Source organism: Chiloscyllium plagiosum, chromosome 11, assembly GCF_004010195.1.
Source record: "Chiloscyllium plagiosum isolate BGI_BamShark_2017 chromosome 11, ASM401019v2, whole genome shotgun sequence".
NCBI lineage: Eukaryota > Metazoa > Chordata > Chondrichthyes > Orectolobiformes > Hemiscylliidae > Chiloscyllium > Chiloscyllium plagiosum.
This window is the reverse complement of record NC_057720.1, coordinates 61,031,576-61,054,697: the sequence shown is the minus strand read 5'-3', so window position 1 is coordinate 61,054,697 and position 23,122 is coordinate 61,031,576. Positions and strand designations below refer to the sequence as shown.

General features: G+C 38.6%; 1 protein-coding gene across 1 annotated transcript in view; it reads right to left on the bottom strand.

Annotated features, from left to right (window-relative positions):
* Window positions 1–23,122, bottom strand: part of odr4 (odr-4 GPCR localization factor homolog) — a 117,574-nt gene that overhangs the window by 19,480 nt on the left and 74,972 nt on the right. Inside the window, exons 12-15 of the mRNA XM_043699510.1 lie at window positions 19,069–19,150; window positions 10,862–11,047; window positions 6,769–6,795; window positions 3,173–3,232 (exon numbers count right to left, since the gene is read on the bottom strand). Coding sequence (XP_043555445.1) covers window positions 3,173–3,232; window positions 6,769–6,795; window positions 10,862–11,047; window positions 19,069–19,150 — 355 coding nt within the window. The remainder of the gene's footprint in view (window positions 1–3,172; window positions 3,233–6,768; window positions 6,796–10,861; window positions 11,048–19,068; window positions 19,151–23,122) is intronic.

Below are 23,122 nucleotides of genomic sequence, written 5' to 3'. Positions count from 1 at the left end.
ATACCAGTGAGAGTGAAATCAAGGGGTTGTGCATGTTCATTATCACTCATCATTACTATGCATTAACTGCAAGACTTTTTCACAATCTAGGAAGCTGAAATGGAAAGGTTATTGGGATTTAAGTAGAATGGTGAAGAAAGCAAAAAGGCAGAGGGGTATAGGTTGAAACATTTGCATCTTGTCATGAAGATTGAGTATGACTTTGAAGAATTGAAGAGGAGGTTTAAGTATAAAACCCAACTTAGTATACCCCCAGTATTGCAAGGACCATTGCTTCCATTCTGTCTCATCTCATTCTTGCCAGAAGCATGTTCCAAACAGGGGAGAAGGCTATATATTCGCATTGCTCCTTCTGTGATGGCAGTTTGCTGCCTAGTAGAAGTCACTCATTTCTTTGGCAAAAAAAAACCTTGGGTGATATTATCATTCAATAGCTGCCACTGTGTCTGCATAGGCGATAGGAGTTGTAGCTATGAAATGTGTAATTGTGCAAATTGATGTGAACAATACTAAATGAAATAGGTTGCAATGCTTCTGGCAGATTGCAGGTAACGAGAATAGCATGAATTAAGCATCTAATGAGGCTCTTGTCAGAAGACTGTTCTTAACTAGACAATTCTAGTCACATTATGATTCTTCTTCCAACACAACCTCCCATGAAGCTAAACTTTTGCAAATGACTAAATCTCACTCTGTACTTGATCATAAAATTCAAAGAAGACACCATAGGACAGTACTGAGAAAGTGCTATACTATTGGAAATGCTGTTTTTCAGATGAGACGTTAAACCAAGGTCCCATCTGCCTTCACAGCTGGGTGTAAAAAATCGAAAAGTACTATTTCAAAGAAGATTAGGGGAATCATCCCCATTGTACTGACTGATAATTATTACTTAATTGGCATTACAAAAACAGATGCTCACATCATTATTGCATACTGTTAAAAAACACACAACACCAGGTTATAGTCCAACAGGTTTAATTGGAAGCACACTAGCTTTCGGAGCGACGCTCCTTCATCAGGTGATAATGGAGGGCTCAATCCTAACGCGCAGAATTTATAGCAAAAATTTACAGTGTGATGTAACTGAAATTATACATTGAAAAATTGATTGTCTGTTAAACCTTTCATCTGTTAGTTTCACTATCACTGTATTCTAACAGATGAAAGGCTTAACAGACAATCAATGTATAATTTCAGTTACATCACACTGTAAATTTTTGCTACAAATTCTGCGCATTAGGATTGAGCCCTCCACTATCACCTGATGAAGGAGCGTCGCTCCGAAAGCGAGTGTGCTTCCAATTAAAACTGTTGGACTATAACCTGGTGCTGTGTGATTTTTAACTTTGCACACCCCAGTCCAACATCGGCATCTCCAAATCATTATTGCATACTGTTTGAGATTTTGTGCGCATATTGTATTTCCTACATTGCAACAGTACGTACACTTCAAAAGGTATTTAATTGGTTGTCAAGTACATTGCATTATTTGTTAGTTGTGCAAAGCACTATATAAATGCAAGCCTTTTGTCTGCTTACCGCCTGGCATTAGATGTTGGGAGGCTTCCTGTCACGGTCTCCGTCCACTCCACCCATTAACAGCTCATATAGAATTTTCCTTCTGCTGCAGTAAATTCTCCAGCACAGCATCTGAGAATATTACTGCCACTCTTGACCAGCTTCAGCAATTTCACATTATAGACACTTTCTACATGGGTGCAGCCATTGTGTACCTCCTATTAAGAAGTACCAGCTGCCTTTAAATAGTATCCACCACACCTGGTATCAGGCATCCATTTCTTGCATACAGGCAATGATCAGGTCAGATGTCATTGTCTGCATGCAAAATCAAGCAAAAGAACACATAGTAACAGACACAAGTTAATCTTGGGCCATAATTCACACATCTGTTCACTCTAATTTGAAACAAAGATGGTTAGTATGTTAATGTAAATTGTTTTAACTATATTTGGTCATGAGGGGATATGACTGTAGGCCTTTCTTATGGGCTAGGTGATTAAAAGACACAAGCAATCAGATCCTTGAAATAGAAAGCTTCTTGAGCCTTCCAAATCATGACACCATCAAGTCCTGTTACTGAACAGATTCAACTTAGAACATCAGGATGAACATGCTCTGTATATGCTCGTGTAAAAGTCAATGTTTTTAGACTATCTTTAAGGTTAAATTTATGGGGTCAACTATCATATGGTTACTACTTTTGAGGGGCTTAAATTCATGCTACAGATCAAAATACCTTAACATTAGCAGAAGCCCAAATGATCTCTAAACAAATAAATAAGAAAAACACGAGTTACAGTAATATAACTGTATTTCACAAGTGGAAATGATCTCAGCTGAGCTGCACACAAAGAGAGGCTGTCACCTGATTCTGACCTTAATGCATCTTAAATTTTTGCACCAAACTGGTGCGAATTGGAAATCAAAACACATTATAGCATGAAAAAACAATTTTCTCATCATAACATGGGTGGCACGGTGGCCCAGTGGTTAGCACTGCTGCCTCACAGCGCCTGAGACCTGGGTTCAATTCCTGCCTCAGGCGACTGACTGTGTGGAGTTTGCACGTTCTCCCCGTGTCTGCGTGGGTTTCCTCCGGGTGCTCCGGTTTCCTCCCACAGTCCAAAGATGTGCAGGGTCAGGTGAATTGGCCATACTAAATTGCCCGTAGTGTTAGGTAAGGGGTAAATGTAGGGGTATGGGTGGGTTTCGCTTCGGCGGGTCGGTGTGGACTTGTTGGGCCGAAGGGCCTGTTTCCACACTGTAATGTAATCTAAAAAAAAAACATTTATGTACAGGATAACACCTTGACTCACAAATGTTGAAGAACTAGGTTCAACCTTGACCTAGATATATGGAAAGTTCCAGACCTTTTGGCCCAAAATAGGGGGTCGACCTTTACATGAAATCGACTTTTACTTCAGTATATACGGTAGTTCTGTCCTTCTGTAATACTTCAAAAAGTGAAAGTGCACGCAATACTTTAGCTCGGGGAAGATAGAATCTCTCTGATTTTTAAGCCCACCTTTGATGATTTCGTTTGAATGCCTTGTGAAATGGTATTTTTAGAAGACTGGAAGATAAACTTAAATATAGCAAATGCTCCAGCAAAAACTTATGTTAGCAACAGCAGCTATTTGTAACTTACCCTTGTACTTAAACCCTTCTGAGGCGTATTGACCTCCTGCTCTCTTTGACAGATCTTTATCTTTAAACATTGAAAACAGAACTCTGATTAGTCAAAACTAACTTTATTCCCAATACAATCAAGTATCAAATCTCTTAACTGTACTTTACTATCACCCATGAATACCAGGGGAGTATTGAATGCACAGGATATTCTTTAAAGCATAAAACTCTAACAGAAAAAGTGAGTCTCTCTAATGAACAAAACAAGTTCAACACTGTATTAGGTCCAAGGAGGAATCTTAAAGCTGCAGAGAAAGTTGTAAGCCTAAGTACTAGGAGCATTTTGTTTCATAGTTGATATAGGTCAATGAAGACTGAACCAGATTTTGAAGACTGTAGAGAGATTATGCTAATTGAAAAATTTAAAAATAGTGAGCCTTTGGGAATGAGATCCAATCTAGAAGACCATAAAGCTTCTAAGATAAAGGAGGCAACTGCAATAGCAAACGACTAAGTTGTCTCACATGCTGTTTAGTAATAAGTTCCACAGAGTAACTAGAGAGATAACAGAGCTATTAAGAGTGAAAGTGGATCAGGAAAAGAAACACACCTTCCTTGGAATGGTAATCCTATAGGTTAAGGTTGATTCAGGACAACAACCTATTACCTTTGTTATATTAAAGAACATGCAAAAGGTGAGTGTTGAAAATTAAAATGCAAAACTACAATATTTGTAAGGCTTCCAAATGCTCCTCCAGAAAATACTGCCTCAGTGGCTAAACAGGTTTTCCAGTATTTTGAGGTGGAGTGCATGAAACTATGAAAGATCTTGTTTTAAGGCGACATAATTTCATTCTTGTCTGCTTCGATAGGAATTATTATTCTTAAGAGACACAGGACCATCAAAATTATTGATGCTGGCAGTTAATGCAACCTCTCTCCAGAAAAATTCCCTAAATAATAACATATTGACATGGGATAGTGACAGAAATTGCATGCCTGATCTTTTTTATTCTAAGAAGTAGAAAAGAGAAATAAAATGCTTAAAGTGTTTGCTAACATTAGGGAAGGAAGCAATGCCATTTTAAATAGGAGCTGACTGTGAAGAATACAAACGCAGATGTGCAATGTGCAAACATACAAAGCATGGTATAATTAGTGAACTACAAGTACAAATAGCCATATGGCAAAAATGTTTAAGGCTGGACACTTACTATATGAGGATATAAATGTTCAGAAAAGATTGAATAGAATAAAAGTGTATAGGGTTCAAGGTAATCGGACTGATTAGGGAAGACTTGTATGGTTGAAAGAGAGAATGTCCATCAGGATAAGACAGCATTGGTTAGAGCTGAGAAGCAAAATAATAATAACCACACAACTGGGGTTTCCAGGAAGCCTCCAAATACTGATAGATTGAGGAATATATCAGCAATAAATTAGAGATATGCACGATATCTAGAGTACTAATATTGGGGCGATTTAAGTTACACACTATCAATTGGGTTAATGCTATATAAAGGAGAGAGAGGAATTTCAAAATGCACTTGATATCAAATAGAAAGTTATGGCTGACAATCCATATGATACAAATCAATTACAGTAGGTCATAAATAATCTAGTGGTACACTGGGATTATCCCTACCTCTGAGCCAGTTAGAGGTGGAACTGTCTTCCTTACAGTATAAGTAATTGAAGTGAAGGTTTGATTGAGGATTATGAGATTATGACATGCGTAGCTGAGGTAAATCATGAAAAACTGTTCCTATTATTTGATAGTATAAAATCTAGGATTCATACAGTTAAGGTTTGGGGGAATAGAAGCTGAGAGGGATGTGAGGAAAAATTATGAAGTAGTGAGTTGTAATGACTTAGAATCTGTTACCCAGATGGTGGAATTGGAGGCATCAGTAATTTCAAAGGAAACGTTAATGTGCACATGAGAGAAATAAACAGTACCATGAGGATAGACTGTGGGACTGACTGGAATGCTCTACACTGAACCAACAGACTTAACTGACTGTACGGATTATTTCTGTGCCATTTTGGTTCCATGACTTTTAAGAAAATGGGTGATCATTTTTAAATTATGAGAAAGGGACAAGGGGATGCATTAACATGGATTGCTTTCAAACTAGTGAAGTTGAATTTGATATCTATGGTCTCAATCTGTGAATCATTCTTATTATTCATTTGTGGGAAGCAGGTGCAGCTGGCTGGGTTAGAACATATTGTCCACCCCTAACTGCCGTTTGAACTACTGAGGATCATGTAATGGAAATACATTGGCAGTGCTAAATAGAGGGAGTTTAGGATTTTTACGCAGTATTAGGAAGCACAGGCAATACAGTCCCAAGTCAGGAGGGAAGTGCATTTGCAGATAGTGATACTCTCATTCTCTGGTGCCTTTGTCTTTCTCGTAATAGAGACTTTGTGCTTGGAAGGTGCTGCCAAAGGAGCCTTGGTGAGTTGCTGAAGTACATCTTGAAGATGGTACACACTGCTGCCATTCTGGAGGAAGTAAATGTTGAAGGTGGTGGATGAGGCTAGCTACTTTGGCATGGATGGTGGTGGAGTTACACCCATCAAGACAAATGGAGGGTATTCCATCAACTTCTGACTTGTGCCTTGCAGATGGTGGGCAGGCACTGGGCAGTTGAGTTATTCTCTGCATAATTCCCAGGCCTTGACCTGTTCTTGAAGCCACAGTATTTATGCGGATGGTCCAGGTCAATATCTGGTCAATGGTAACTCCAGGATTTGATAGTAGGTGGTTCAACAATGGGAATGCTATTTAATGTCAAGAAGAAATTATTTTATTCTCTTCTGTTGGAGATAGTCCCTACGTGACACTGTGTGGTGCAAATGTTTCCTGCTAGTATTAGGCCAAGCCTAAATGTTGTCCAGGGTTTGCTGCATTTGGACAGAAATCGGTTCAGTATCTGAGGGATCACAATTGGTGAACATTATGCAAAACGTTCATTGCTGATCTTATGATGGAGGGAAGATCAGTGGCAGGGAAGCTGAAGATAGTGGGCTGAGGACATTAACCTAAGGAATGCCAGTAAAGACCAACTGTAACGACCTGCAATGTTGAAAAAGGGTCTGTTCAAATGGAGTAAAGCTGTAAAACCTGAGTGATATGGTTCATTTCTGAACAGAATTAACTCAGATTTAAAGACATGAATGAAATTTATATCCAAGTTATAAACATCAAACCAAACTTTAAAATCCCCACTATCCTTAAACTCTGACATTGATCACCGTAAAATAATTTAAGTAAAATTTCCAAAATCTGCAACTTATAATAGACTGTTTCACACTGAATGACAATAGCGATTCTATACCATGTAAAGGTATACAACCATGTTAAGTGTAGTTTTTAAAATTATATTTGAGGACACAGTTATCAAATTACATGAAAGTAACTTGCACTGTTTCAGGACACTACATTTTGTACCTTCAGTATGACATCTTAATTTTTACCATCTGAAAACTGTCACCATTACCTAGAAATCCATAGAAAATTTATTTTATATGTATAATATTTCTCACTCTTCACATTGACTAATGAAAGACTCATGATTCCCATTTGTTGATTCTGTTAAATTTTACCTTGGAGTCCTTCGGTCCCCAACTCTTCTGCAGTTGTTGCATCCAAGCACAAAACAAAATGAAAAAAAGTTGAATGAATCGTAAATAGAAGCATATTCTGTATTCACATACAGCTACAAATTAAAATGAATATTTATTAAATATACAACATGGAACTTTCAACTTTAATGAAGGTATCTTGGATTCACTGCCTAAATTGTCTCCCCATAATGAGACATGTAACATTGCATTTTACACCCTTGCTGAGCTTGGAAGTTCTGATTAAAGTTTCTAGAAACAATAGAACAAATTGGTTTGGAGATTGTTGAACATTCGTAAAAGGTTAATAGAAAGACTTGTCCTTATTGAAATTTAACTTCAAGATCCTACTTTAATAGCTTGAAGTGGGGAGAATCTTTATTTCCATTATATTCTTGTAAGGTAATATAAGGTAAAGTCACTCTAGTCTTACCAGACTATAGGTTTATACTCTGATCAGAGAGAGATCTGGTAATGGTTTAACCTCAGGGTCACCACGCAATAGGAGGGGCTGAGGAGAAGAGTCATTCATGGTAATCTCAGCTGGTGTGAGAATTGAACACTTGCTGTCGGTGTCAGTCTGCAGCATAAACCAGCCAACTGATCTAAGTGACCCCCAGCGTATTCTTGTATATTGTAGTCAACACTGGAAAAGACCACAGGACCATTAAAAATATGAACAGGACTAGGCTCTTCAATAGAATCATGGCTGATCTGACATTCCTCACAAGCATTTTCTTGCCCTTTCCCCATAACCTTTTTGGGTCCCTTACTGATAAGGCATAAGAAATAGGAGTGAAAACAACAAATGTTGGAGATCACAGTAGATCAGGCAGCATCCATGGAGACACAGCAAGCTAATGTTTCAAGTCTAGATGACACCTCATAAGAGCTGAAGAGAAACGTGAATGGGGCAGCATGCATGCTATTGGATGGTTAGGTGGGGAGGGGGTGCGTGGTGGGAGGGTGAGAAGAGAGAAAACATGTTGATAGTTCAGATTAACTGATTGGAACGTAGGAATGGCAGAGCGGTAGTGTGTCTAACAGCCAGACTTGAAAGAGGTTGAAGGAGATCTTGTTGTAAACTCTAAGCAAACAGACAAGACAGCCAGACAACGTTAATTAGATTGACTCCGATAGGGACTGATTTTCTTATGAAAAGAGATTTGAGCTGATGGGCCCTGTATTCATTGGAGGTTAGAAGAATGACTAGACATCAGATTGAAACATATAAGATTCTTAGGGTTTCTTGATAAGGTAGGTGCTGAGAGATTATTGCCTTTTTTGGGACAGTCTGGGATCAGAGGGCATAAGCTCTGATTAAGAGGTTGCCCAGTTAAACAGAGGTGAGGAGGATTTTTGCATTCTCAGAGAGTAGCGAAGCTGTGGAATTCTTTACCACAGATGATTGTTGAAAATTCTTAATACACTGACAGGTTCTTAATCAATAAGGGAAGGATGACAAGGATAAGCCAATAAATTGAAGATTATTAGATCAGCTATGATCACACTGAATGGTAGAGCTGACTCAAAGGGCCAAATGGCCTACATCTGCTCATTTATCTCATCGTGTCCAATTGATAGTCAACATGGAAGAGTCCTGCTTCACCAGCTGAGGCAGGAGTGGCACCAGTAAGCAGTAGAGGTTTCCATATTCCTGTCGAAGCTGATGCCATGAGGCTTCTTGGGGTCCAAATTCCATGTTAATGGCATTTGGGCAACTTCCTGATTAAATACTTGAAGAAACTCTTACCATCTGTTTTCATATTACTAGCTAGTTTTTTCCTCAAACTTTTTCTCCCTCTTTTTTTTGCTGGTTCTCAAAATCTTAGCGATCTTCTGACATTATTGTTTGCAGATTTGTGGCGTTTCTTTCAATCAGATACAATTGTTACCTTCCTCATTAAGTCACAGGTGATACATCCTTCTCAAAGAAAATTTCTTTCTCACTGGATTAAATGTTTCTTTGAAGTTAGTAAATATCTACTCAAAGATCTGTCATTGCTACTATTCCACTTTTTAATCTAATCTAGTGTCCCAGGTTACTTTAGCTGACTTTGGCGTGCACACGAATCTGAGACATGCATTCCTCCCCTTCAAACTGTACGTAAATTTTTATCATGTTATAATTGCTGTCACCTAGAAGTTTGTTTACCATGAGACTGTTGGTTAATCCCAGTTTACTGTTTATTATTAGATTTAGAATAGCTTGCCCCTGATTAGCTCTCGAATGTATTGCTTTAAAAATATTGTCTCAATAACATTTTCCAATCTGCTTTGCATAGTCAACGTGTAGATTGAAGTCACCCACAATTAACATGGCATATTTCGTACATATCCTATCTATCTGTTCTTGAATGCTCTGCCCTGGAACTATTGTTAGGGGTCATACAAACTACTCCCACAAGCGACTATTTACTGTTATTATTTTTTATATCTATGCAAACTGATCCTATATTTTCTCTCACGGACAGTTAATGGGCTCTTGAAGCTGAAAAGCCACTCGGCATTTTGGAGCCATGAGCTAGAATTGTAGGTATTTTCTAAGTTGTGTCCTTTTAATGACCTTAGAACAATCGTTACTTGGCAATCCCTAATCTATATATGAAGATACTTCAGCAAATAGGAAGCTAAGACTCAACAATGAGAATCACCAAGACATAGAATAACTTATACTTTTCATACAGATCATATAATTCCATCCAGAGAAAATAATCACAAACAGAAAATTACAGGAGATCAGACTCCTCCCAACCCCAAATACCATGTGGAAAGAAAGTCACACTGAATTGATAAATCTGTCTTTGAGCCATAACTTCTGTTACTTGGAGGAGCTGCCAGCCGATCTGATCAGCTAGAATCTTCACAGTTCTCCACAGCACAAGAGCTCAATAGTGGGCAATGTTGGGATTGAAGGAGGCCTAATAGATCCTGGAGTGAGGTAATTCGAAGATATTAGGCAGGACGTGTTTGCCAGTCTTAAGGAGAGGGGTGGGTTGGAGAGGGGGAAGGAGAGATCCAATGAGCAGGTATGAAGGGAGGGCAAGGAATACATTCACAGAGGGTACTGCCAAAAGGGCACCACCAAAGATAAAGACTGCTAAACATACTCGCCAATCAGTCCATTTAACCTGGTCTAAGAACTAAGGTTGCAGTTAAATATTCCTACTGCATCTTATTCCAATGATGGTCAAACAAATGAGCACCCCTCCTTTCACACTGTATAAACTGCTGTACATTTTTTCATGTCTGTTTCTTACACCTTAGTTTTGATGATGCAAGATGAAAAACTTTTACTTCTTGTCCTCTTTTAAAAATATTTTTTAAGTTCTGTAATACCAAGCAATTATTAAATCGAAAATACTGTTCATCATCATCACTACCACTTGTAATAGCAATTTCCTCTCAGTTTAACAAGCTGTACTTGCCTGAAACTATGGTCTTGAATAATATACACAAGGAGTTAGTGGACCATTTAGAATACAACAGAACTGCTTCATACCTGTTAATGTTATTGTAGTGCTGATGAGTGTTCAAACCTGACTGAGCTATCACTATAAAAATCCATGGCAATTTCTCCCAGATTTTCATTTGACATTTTTCTTGGCTCTTTCTTACCTTAGCTATGCTGACCTGGAGAAACTGATCAAGGATAAGATATCTGCAACAGTCTTTCAATATTAATCGTGACACAAAAAGACACAGTTGCAATTTCCTAACTTATCCACAGAAAGGTGAATATCAACCAACCAATCAGTACAGCTCTTATTAGCAGATTTTTTTTAAATGTCAAGATTTATAATAGGCAACTATGTCTGCAAACTTCTTATCCTTTAATTAATTTTCTAATGGTCAATCAAATATTATAGCAAGACTCCACTATTGGTAATTAAGCTATTCAACCAACTTAAAAAACTAGGCTTAAGTGAAGTTCTAATGCAGGAAAATCTTTTAATACAAACACATCCAACAATGCAAATGAAAACAAATATATTGTTAGTACCATAACAAATCTCCAATTTTAAAGGAACGGTTTGTTATATATTTGCATGGGACAAAAAGATAAATGACTCACCTAACATGATTTCTTCTGCCCTATCCAACTGTGCTGGGTGTAGTTCATAATCCAACAATTCCTTATAACGTTCTTCCAGCTCTTTACTTCCCTCATCTGAAAAACCATAATCGCAAAAAGCAACACCGGATGGCAACACTGAGGCAAATACCCTGTGTGGAGCTTTGAGGATTCCAGAATCACCACCTGACAAAAAACAGAACAGGAAATTAATTTTTAGATGAGACAATTATGTTGCACTTTTACAGCATACAATATTTAACTGATAAAGCAAAGCATATAATTCTAATGGGTGCTGAACAACAATTGCCCAGCCAGCATTCAAATTTCTCTTTTCTATATTACAAAATCACAAACAGATGTAGATATATTGAGGGAGGGGAATGGTGAGGGCTGTAGGAGATGGGTACAGACAGAATGGCAGGGAGATAAACTGGTTGTTGGTTTCTGCAGATAAAAAGAATACAATCAGCTTGAACAAACACAACTTCAGAGAAGGTAGAGTGGTGAGACGAGGTGAGATGAGATGAGACAAGAGATAAGACCTTGCTACTTTTTGGAACATGTGGAAAAAAGTTTTTGTCTCAAAGATTGTTTAGAATTCAAGCTATTTACTGTCTATGTGACCTACAATGTATAAATATCTGATGAATTCTCTTAGAGTTTCCTTTGAGTGCTCCCTCAGAATCTTGTCTGTGGTGGAGTCTCCCAATGGTGGCTCAACAAATGATTGTTGACCTTGATTACTGTTCCTCAAATTATTTCAAAAAATAATCTACCGCACCAACTGGTGTCATGAACAGGATACTCAGAAAGGCTTTGTAAAGTGGTGAGTAGATTTTACATACAATCTGTAGTTCGCGCAGTAAGGTTGGAAACAATCCAGTTGAGTAGTAAAAGAATCTGAAAAAGCATTTGTGGCAAGAGGAAAGCTATGGATACCACACCAAATCTGTGCTGGATAATCCGGGCTGGAGTGAGGGGAATGAGAAACAAAATCTACGCTAGTCAAGCTGTGCTAGGATTGGGTCAGTTCTGGGCAGGACTAAGTGCACTGGGACAAAAAACAGAACAGGCCAGGGGAAATTCGGGGAAGCTGCAAAGGTGAGGGAACTTTACGTATACAAGATAAAGGTGCCGTGCAGATTTGAAAACTGACCACACACAGATTGGTCAGAGAACATTTGGTGGAAAGAAAGAGGAAAGGTTATGACTTTGACTGGTGAGCAGAGGGCTCCATCATGCTTACAACAACTTCCTACTGGTCCCTCTCCCCTGTCAGAATATTCTGCAACCTCTCTAAGATATCCTTAATCTTGGCACCAAGGAGCCAACACACCATTCTGATGTCTCACTGTTGGCAGCAGAAACACCTGTTTGTGCCTCTGATTAGAGAGTCCCCTACCACAATCGATCACTTGGACCTGACGGAATACTCGTTACATTTGAGCCAGTCTCAGTACCCAAAACCTAGATGTCAGTACTACATTCCCCTGAGAGTCCATCACCTGCTACATTTTCCAAAATAGCATACTTGTTTGAAATGGGGATAGCCACAGGAGACTCCTGCATTTCCTGCCTACCCCTCCTACCTTTCCTGGAGGTAACCCAACTACCTGACTGTAGTTGCAGTTTTTCTCCTTTCCTGAAACTGCCATCCATCACACCGCTGTAAATTCCTCATTACTCTAACTGCTGAGCCAACTGATCCGTGCAATCTGATAGGATTCTCAATCAAACACACTTTCTGGAGACATAATCATCAGTAACATGGGAACACTCCTGCATCTCCCTTATCTAACAGGAAAAGCACATCACTCTACTAAAGGCTATTGTTGCACCTTAACAATCTACAGACCCAGAAAATACCACGATCCTAATGCTGTAAAAACACTGCTCCAGGAAAACTTAGTACTTATGTTGTCTATTTTTAAAGTTTAATCAAGAGACAGATTTCAATAAAAACAAATCACTCTACTCATTATTGCAGATTTACAAAATAAAACAATAAGATTACACTTTAAAAGCTTACCACCTAGCTGCTCCCCTGCACAGGTTTCACCAAGGTCAGCTGTAAAATTTCACTGTGTTTTTTATTTTTCTTAGACTAATTCCAATGTACAGAGATGCTTGAAACCAAACAGCAGAGGCAGTCAGCCGTGCTGGTTTACTTCTCCGTCTGTTTCACTCACTTCACTTCCCACATGGTACTTGTTCCCTCTCTCTTCTTCCTTTTCAAAGTTAATTGAATTGAATTTATTGTCACGTGTGCCAAGGCACAGTGAAAAGCTTCGTCTTGTCAACAATACAGGCAGATCACAGAGTTAAGTAACATAGATAAGTAAATAATTGGTAAACAGCAGCAAAAACAAAAACACAAGCACAGGCAAATGTTAAGGGTTTGTGAATCCATTCGGTTTCTAACAACAGTAGGGTAGAAACGATTTCAAAACTGGCTGGTGCGTGTGTTCAGACATCTGTATCTTCTCCCGATGATGGAAGTTGTGGAAAAGCATTGCCAGGGCCTTTCTTTGACAGCGGGCCTGATAGATGGATTCTATAGTTGGGAGGTTGGCCTTTGATTGTCCAGGCTGAGTTCACCACTCTCTGTAACTATCTTCGATCTTGAATGGTAAAGTTGCCATACCAGGTTGTGAAACATCCAGACAGAATGCTCTCAATGGCGCACCAATAAACGTTGGCAAGGGTATTTGCTGTCATGCCAAATTTCCTCGGCTGCCTGAGGAGTAAGAAACATCGTTGGGCCTTTATAACCAGTGTGTACACATGAAGAGTCAAAAAAAGCTTGTTGTGGATGACCACTTCCAGGAGCTTGACACTCTCCACTCGTTCCACCTCTGTGCTGTTAATGTGTAGGGGGGCATGAATAACATCCCACCGAAAGTCAATAATGAGTTCCTGGGTTTTGCCGGCATTGAAAGCTAGATTGTTCTCAGTGCACCATTTTTCCAGGTCTCCCATTTCCCATATGTATTCTGTTTCGTCGCATCTGAGATTCGACCGACTATGGTGGTGTCACCAGCGAACTTGTAAATGGCATTAGTCTGGTATTTGGCGACACAGTCATGGGTATACAGTGAGTACAGTAGGGGCTGAGTACGCTTCCCTGGGTGGCTCCATTATTGAGTGTTAGTGAGGATGAAATATTGTCCCCAATCTTCACTGATTGTGGCCTGTGGGTAAGGAAACTGAGGATCCAGTTGCAGAGAGTAGGGCTTAGTCTGAGATCACCAAGTCTCAAGGGGATAATAGTTTTGAAGGCTGAACTGTAGTTAATGAGTAGGATCCTTATATAGCTGCTGTTGTTTTGATCCTTTTTTTCCAAAACAATGAAACAACTTATAAAACAGTAATTACTGCTCCTAGAATTCAAGGAAATCAACTCCAACACTGAAAATACCTCAAAAAATGAGCAGCTCTTATAGCCACAACTTTTCCCTGTCCTTCAACTTGGATTACCCAGAATCCTGTTAGAATTTGATAGATTTTGATGAGATCCCACCTTATTCTTCCAAACTCTAGTGAATGTAGACCTAACTGATCCAGTTTTTCTTTATATATCAATCCGTCATCCAAAGAATCCGTCTGGTAGATCTTCGATACACTTACTCGATTGCCAGAACATCTTTCCTCCAAAAATGAGAACAGGACTGCACATAATACTCCAAATCGGGTCTCAACAAGCCCTGTACAATTGCAGAAAGTCATCTCCGTTCACGTACATGATTTCCCTCATTATAAAGACCAACATACCACTTGATTTCTTCACCACCTACTGCATCTGCGTTCTTAATTTCAGCAAAGAGAGTCTCGCTGTACCACCCTCTTTTCCAATCTATCATTCAGATAATGACCTGCCTTCTTATCTTTGGTACCTAAAGTGGATACCCTCTCAATTATCCCCATTATACTTCATCTGCCTTGCATGTGTCCACTCACTCAATTTGTCCAAATCACAGTGAAGCATCTCTGCATTCTCCACATAGTTCAATTTCCCATCCAGTTCTGCAAACTTGAGATATTAAATTAATGATTTAGACCAGGGAATTAAATGTATGTAGTGAATAGATAGGGTCCAAGCACTGACCCCTGTGGTACCCCAATAGTCACTGCCTAACACTCAGGAAAAAAAACATTTATTTGTAGCAACCAATTCTCCACGCATGTTAGTAGTCTACCCCCAATCCCTAGCAGTCTAATCTTACATGCTCATGTCTTTTGTGGGACCTTATTAAAAGCCTTCTGAAAGTCTAAGTAAACCATATCCACTGGCTCTTCCTTGTCAAATCTACTATTACACCCTTGAAAAATTCCAATAATTGGTCAAATATGATTTCCTTCTTGTGACGCCATGTCACTGATCCTCTCACGGCTCGGCTATTAAATTGTTTATAATAGACTGTAGCATTTCCCCTCTACTGATCTATAATTTCTGCTTTCTTTCAATCTCTTTTTTTTTAAATAGTGGGGTTACATTAGCTATCCCTCAATCTATGAGTATTGTTTCAGAGTCAAGGCACCAGTTATAATGGAACTTTGAAATAATTAGAAATGTTGGTAGATTATCACATGTTTACACACAATTATTTATAGAGTATTAACGAATGAAACAATGAGTAAAAATATGAAAATGATGATTATAATCAAAGATTTAGTGGAAGCTGCTATTAAAGGCAGCAGTAATGTAAGTCCAAACCCACCAGATGGTGGCAGACTTCAGTGAATTGGGGAGATATAGTAGCTGAGGAGGCAGTGACAACTAGTTCGAGTTACTATGGGCCTAAGAAGGAAATACAGCAAAGTTGCACAGAAACATTGGTTAGCCAGAAGAAGCAAATACAAATAGACTTCACAGGGCCTCTTCTAGCCAGTAAGGATCAACAGCATGGTCTAGTCATCATTGATTAAGTTACGACAAAGGATATACAGAACATATTTCACTCTTAAGTAACAAATTCCAGCCTTAATTGTATTGACCTGATAGATTCTTCTACTTGATGGGAGAATTTGTGGACTGGGGCTCAAACTTACAAACATACCCAAGGATCCAGATCTTCTCCCGTGTCTTGGTAATAATTCATATCTAATAGACATATACCTGACCTGCCTCATTTGCTGTAGAAAGCAGGCACACAAGAAGTGGAAAGTTAGATTTAGCAATTGGGGTAATAAGGTTATGGATTATTTGCCTGGAATACAGATGGTCTAACCATCCTTTATAACTCTAAGCTGGATATCTGACCAATATCAATGGTGGCGGAGAGTAAATGATTGGTCAACTTTTGGCCAAGAGGCCGAAAGAAGGGACTGTTCTCAGACAATTTGGGCATGACATGATTTAACTTGTAAATCCACATGAAGTTTCAGCTGGGATTAGAATGAGTGAGAGTTTGAGTTAACCCCATAGACAAGTATCTTATAAATCATTTAAGATTCATTTTTTATTTATTCGTTTTCAAAAAAGTAGTCAGGTTAAAAAGAAAATTATTATTTAAACTGCACAAACGCAAAGGATGATGCAGCAGTCAGATAGTTTCTGTGAAAATGCAACATGGCTGAACCAGGATTGACCCTGAGGCCATATTTGGAAATGGAAAGTGAAACTGACACCATACCATAACACTACAACAATATCCAAAAGCTGCACAGAAATAAGCTTTGTCCCAGAAAAAGGAATTTCTGAATATGGCCAATATAATTGCAAGATAATGGTGAAAGCCAAAAGTGTACTGAAGATAGTCTGAACCTGAGTAGATAGCAGCAGCTGCAGGACTGTAGGTTTATCAGTTATCTCAAGACTTAAAGTGAAGAAAACAGCCAACCAGTCATCATACACAAGCCTTACAGTGCAGTCCAAAGGAGTAGAATCACCACAAGGACAGACAAACCTAGACACTGGGAAATGCAGCTTTGAGCAAATTTTCAGTATTTGGTGAAAACACGGAAAATCTCGTCAGGCCATGGATTATGGGGTCACCAGAGATAACGTTTACAATGATATTATCATATAAGTTAAATACAGCCACTACTATGGACAGGGATCTCAAACATTACAAGAAAGTTGAGTGGCAGCAAAATAATAACTTCTGTGCATGCCACTTTTTAAATGTAATAAAACACTCCAAGTTGCTGGATAAAGGCCTTGCATAATAAAGTTTGATGTCAAGCAAAATAAGGTGATATTAGGGCAGTTGGTAAGAATTTGGTGAAAGCAGGAGATGTTAAGGAGTTTCTTAAAGAAGGAAAGATGGAGAAGTCAAAACGTTTTAGGGGAGGTGAAGGGAATTCTAGTGCTTAGGGCCTTAGCAACTCAAGGCACAGCCATCAATGACAAAGATCACAATGAATGATTAACTGTGGACCATTCTCATGCTCTTCATGATTCTCAATCCTTTTCAATATTAACTTTTTTTCATAAGTAAACACTTCTTTTCAATTATAAAATTTGCATAGAATTACATAAATGACTTCATCTTTTATAAATAAAGTCCTTCTCAGTGCTGTAACTTGTAAAATCTCTGAACAGACTGTTGATCTTTCACTACCATCCACCAGGACTTCAGCTACAAGTTACTTCTAAATTTCTATCAAATCATATTGGAAATACAGGATTTTGTTTCCATTACTTCTCACAATTTAGAAACATACTTCACTTCATCTACTTTATATAGAATCATAGTAAGGCCACAGCACAGGGGGTGATTCGGCCAACTGTATCTGTACCAGAATTGTTTTAAAATACTCCCACACTCATTTCGTTTTTTTCCAGTAGCTCCGCAATTTTGATCTCTTCAGTTATTGGATTCATTTTTGAAAATCACAATTATAATTTCAATCATGCAAATCAGCCAGATTCAAGTAATTATCTTTTTACTAACTTGCCCCTACTTACATCAGATGGCCTGTTTTAATTGGCCTGATATAATTACACCTTCAGTACCACAGTATTCTGATTTTTATTTCAGGATAGCCTAATGCTTATCCCCATATATAATGGTTACAAATGACCTACTGAAAGCTTCAAAAGGAAAACAATGCAGATGTTGGAAATGCAAAATAAAAACAGGAATATCGAAATGGTCAACTAGCCAGGTGACGTCTGCAGAGAGAGAAACAATGTTAACATTTCAGATTTATGATATCCTTTAGCAGAACAACTCTTGCAGGAGATTACCAACCTGAAACTTTGGTTTAGTTTCTCTCTGCAGATACTGCCAGCTTGTTGAGAATTCCTAGCATTTCCTCTCCTTAGTGTGAAGAATTTCATATAGTTAAAGCTTTTGTTTTTGTCTGAGTTAAAGCAGGCAATCTCTCCCAGGAGAAATAAACAGAGAGCAGAGAAACAGCTTTGCAACATCCAAATGTACATTTAGTCCATTGGAATAGCACAACTCACAGTGTTGATATACTTTTCACTGTCAGTCTTCTCTTTTGGGATACTAGTTTGTAACATCATTTAGAGCTGGATGCAAATGATACATGTCATAAATATACTGCCCAAGGCTTACTCATTACGAAGGGTCACTGATCAATCATCAGTGGTACCCTGGAATACTGTAACAGTATGCCCTAGATTTATGATAAATATCTATATTTCAAGGTTGACTCAGTTTCAATCTTTCAACTATTGAGCATGTTATCTTGCAGGTAATTTAAATAAAAAGAGATCTTATCTACACTATCCACCAGTGGATGGAAACAAGTTAATCATTAAACAACTGACAAGCATAAGTTTCAGGCAGACAGCAGGGAAGTCGTACATTAAATGAAATGATTTCCTCATAACATCAAGGCCATTCAGTGGGTTAAGCAAACATTAATGCAATAGTGAAATCTCAGCTGTTTGAACATCAAAATATTAATATTCCTAAGTATTATTCTGGTCATATATCATTTAAAATTGAGGTTAATGCTAATAATACTTGATTAAAGAATACAGGGAGAAGTCAACAGGATATCTGAAACTAAAGCAGAAGTTGCTGGAGGAACTAAGTAGATCTGGCAACATCTGTGGAGAGAAAACAGAATTAATGTTTCAAGTCTAGTGACCTGCCATAAAAATTAACTGTTTGCTCCCACAGATGTTGCCAGACCTGCTGAGTTTCTCCAGCAGTTTCTGTTCTTGTCTTGGATCTCCAGCATCTGTAGTTTTTTTCTTTCACTTCAATGAGACATATGTTACATACCAACATTTTTGTTCAGAATTTGATCCTCAAATACCATTTCACAGCGGATATACACAGTGTTCAGCACATCTCTTTTTAGAGCCTAAAAAAAGGAGTTGATTAATTGTTACATCTGAGTTGACATTATAGTACACACTATATACTTTAAGCAAAATAACAGCATTCTTAATACGAGTTTATCTGTTATTCCTTGCTTACAAACAGATATTGAAATTTGAAATCAAATGACTCTTATATCCATAGTACATTTATATCAATGTCATTTTTCTGAAGGCATCAATTCTAAAGGACTAGGGATAAAACCACATGCAGTTAACTGGAAATATGTTTTAGAAATGAGGAAATAAAATATATGGCAACTCTTGAAGTTGAAGTAGGTCTTGAATTTTACTTTACGATTACACATAATGAATACTTTGTTTGTGTTAACAACTAAAAATAACGGGGAATGACAGTTCATTAACCTCTGAAATTATCCAAATTTTGGCAGAGGAATAAATATTGAATTGTGCACTAAATTATGCCTTGCTAGTTTTTTATGTGCTGATTAATAATCCTATTTACTTGCTGTACAATAGAACAGCACTGTCACTTCAATGATATATTATGTAATCACATGCAGACCATAAACTGTTCACAGTTCTGAAGAAGGATCACCAAATCGGAAATGCTAATTCTGCTTTCTCTCCACAGATATTGTCAGATTTGCTGAGTTTTTCTAGCAATACCTGTTTTGCAATTCTCCACAGTTGGGCAAAAATGGAGTTGAATCTCGATAAATGTGAGGTTCTATATTTTGATAGGCAAGTCAAGGCGGACTTATACACTTAATGGTAGGGTCCTGGGGAGTGTTGCTGAGCAAAGAGACTTGGGTTTAGGTTCATAGTTCCTTGAAAATGGAGTCTCAGGTCGACAGGTTTGGTATGCTTGCCTTTATTGGTCAGTGCATTGACTTTGAGAGTTGGGAGGTCATATTGCGGCTGTACAGGAGATTGGTTAGGCCATACTTTTGGAATACGGGTTGTGTAACCCCGCATTACAGAAAAATTGTGGTTTAAAAGTGTTGGCAAAGTAATCGTGTTACAGCCAACACACGTTTTAAAAGTTTGTGCTTCAGAAACAGTGCCCCCAATTCGTCAATCGCATTACAGTGAATTTGCATTAATGAAACACATGTTATAGCAGAACGACCGGTACTGTATTTAATTCTGGTTTCCTTGCTCAATAGTTTTTGCCCAATACTTACTCCTAGAATACTGAAGGAAGTTAATGAATATCAAGGAGAGGTGGTTAGATACTGTGTTGATGAAGATGGCCGTTTTCTGGCATTTCTGTGGGATGGATTTTATTTACCACTTCTTTAAAAAATATATACTTTTATAGAAAAATAGATTTTTTAAATATTACAACAATATTGTATTTTTTTAAATATTAAAACAATACAATTCAAAACAATACAAATAAAGAACACAAAAAAAGAGTTAAAAAAAACCCAACCCACCCACATGTACAAATGATTATAGAAAAATATATATTTAAAAAAAACCTTAACTAACTATTGAAATAAACAATAACCAACAACAAATGAATAAAATAAACTCGACTCAGCCAAACAAGACACTCATACGTTCGCAGTTCCTCCTCCTTTGATATTGGACACGTAAAACACAATCATTATGGCTATATAAAAGTTCTTATTAGTGTGGCAGATAAATCCGTGTCCAGGCATTCCAAAAAAGGGCTGCAATGTCTTATAAAAATTCTCAGTTTTGTAGTGTACCATATTTGTGAGAAAATCCAAGGGAATATGCTCTATAACAACCTTCCACCAACCCAACAGGCTTGGGGGCATTTTGGATACCTAAACTAACAAGATATTCTTTCTTGTACAGAAAGTGAGGATGTTGAAAAGTTTTTCCTTCTGCGCATCTACAGGAAACACACTGGGTAGGCCAAGAAGAGGAGAGATTGGGTCCTTCTCCACCCTTACACTCAAAGTCCCCTCCAATGCAACTGCCACAGTGCTCTGAAGCCTATGTTTGAAGCCTACCACAGGACCAGAGACAATGGGTAAGAGTGCCCGTACTAACCTCGCACTTGGGACATGAAGATACCCCTGGTTTAAGTTTTGACAAACGGTCTGGAGCCAAGTGGATTCTGTGGAGAATTTTCAACTGTAAAGCATGGGTCCTATTGCAAATTCATATCTTGCTTGTGTTTTCCCAAACATCTTCCCAAGCCTCTGAAGAAACCTCAACACCTAGCACTCTCTCCCACACCCTGCTGAGTCGATCAAACTCATCTGAGGGGGCACCTCCCTCAATTGATGATATAAAGCACTGAGCACCCTTCATTTTATGTCAGATTTGTAGGGATTAGTTAAAAGTGTAGTTTTTTTTGAATAAAATCCTTAACTTGAAAAAATGAAAGAGGTCCTTGTTAGATAGCTCGTATTTCCATGCTAACTGACCAAAGGACACCAGTGTTTCTCCCTCAAATAAATCGCCCATGCAGGACACACCTCCTGCTTCCCAATGTTTAAATCCTGAATCTATCATCCCTGATTGAAAATCCGGCATACTCACTCTTGGTGTAAGAGGATGTTTTGCCAAAATTGCCTTCCCTCTGCCGAATTGCCCTCCATGTTTTAACAATATTGATAACTATTGGGTTATGGCAATACTCCCTAACTGTCCTAATTTGGTCCAAAAACAGCAAGTTAGTAAAGGGCCACCTAGCCTGGGGGGTTTCAATATCTAACTATATTGAAAGAGGGTCGCCACAGGCCCAATCACTCACGTAGGATAAAAGCGAGCTTAGTTGATATGTTTTAATGTCCGGGAGATCCATCCCCCCAATCTGTAAGGCAATTGCAGTTTAGCTAATTTAATGAGGGGCCGCTTATGATGCCAAATAAAGGAGCTGAACCAGCCGTTCAGTCTCCTGAAAGTTTGCTTATTGAAAATCAGGGAAGCATCCATATAGGGTACAACAAACGGGGAAGAATATTCATCTTAATAAGCGTTATCTGAGACCGGAAGCGCCTCCCATCTTTGAAGGTCTTGTTTGATTTTGTCAAATAATTGAACAAAATTAGCTTTGAACAACCGATCCAGAACTGGAGTAGTGAATATGCCCAAATACACAAAACCCCGCTGTGACCACTAAATGGAAAACAATATTCGCCCTCAAGACCTAGCACCTTCATAAGACCAACCACAGGTATGGCCTCTGATTTTGCAAGATTAATCTTGTATCCCGAAAAGGCGCAAAATGCGCTGATGCATTGTTTCGGGTGAGGCACTGAAACTGCTGGATTTGATAAAAAAAAGGACATCGTCCGCGTACAACGAAATCTTACGTAATATCTTGACCCCACTTCTGGAGCTGATATTTGGGATCCCTACGAATGGATTCTGCCAATGGTTCAATCACCAATGTAAAAAGCAGTGACGAAAGGGGACAGCCCTGTCCCTAAAAATGTTAAAATTGCTTGATAGCACCCCATTGGTGATGACTGTAGCGAGAGGGTTATTATAGAGAACCTTTACCCATCTTATGAAGACTTCGCCCAAGCCAAACCAGTTCAGCTGCATTTAGAATGCTGTGTACAGTTCTGGTCGCCACATTACCAAAAGGATGTGGACGCTTTGGAGAGGGTGCAGAGAAGGTTTACTAGGATGTTGCCTGGTATGGAAGGTGCTAGCAATGAAGCGAGGTTGAGTAGGTTAGGTTTATTTTCACTAGAAAAAAGGAGATTGGGGGGGAACCTGATTGAGGTTTACAAAATCATGAAGGGTATAGACAGGGTGGATAGAGACAAGCTTTTTCCCAGGGTGAAGAATTCAATAACGAGAGGTCATGCTTTCAAGGTGACAGGTGGAAAGTTGAAGGGGGATACATGCGGCAAGTACTTTACACAGAGGGTGGTGGGCGTTTGGAACGCGTTGCCAGCAGAGGTGGTAGAGGCAGGCACGGTAGATTCATTTAACTTGCATTTGGACAGATGCATGAGTAGGTTGGGAACAGAGGGATACAAATGCTTAGAAATTGA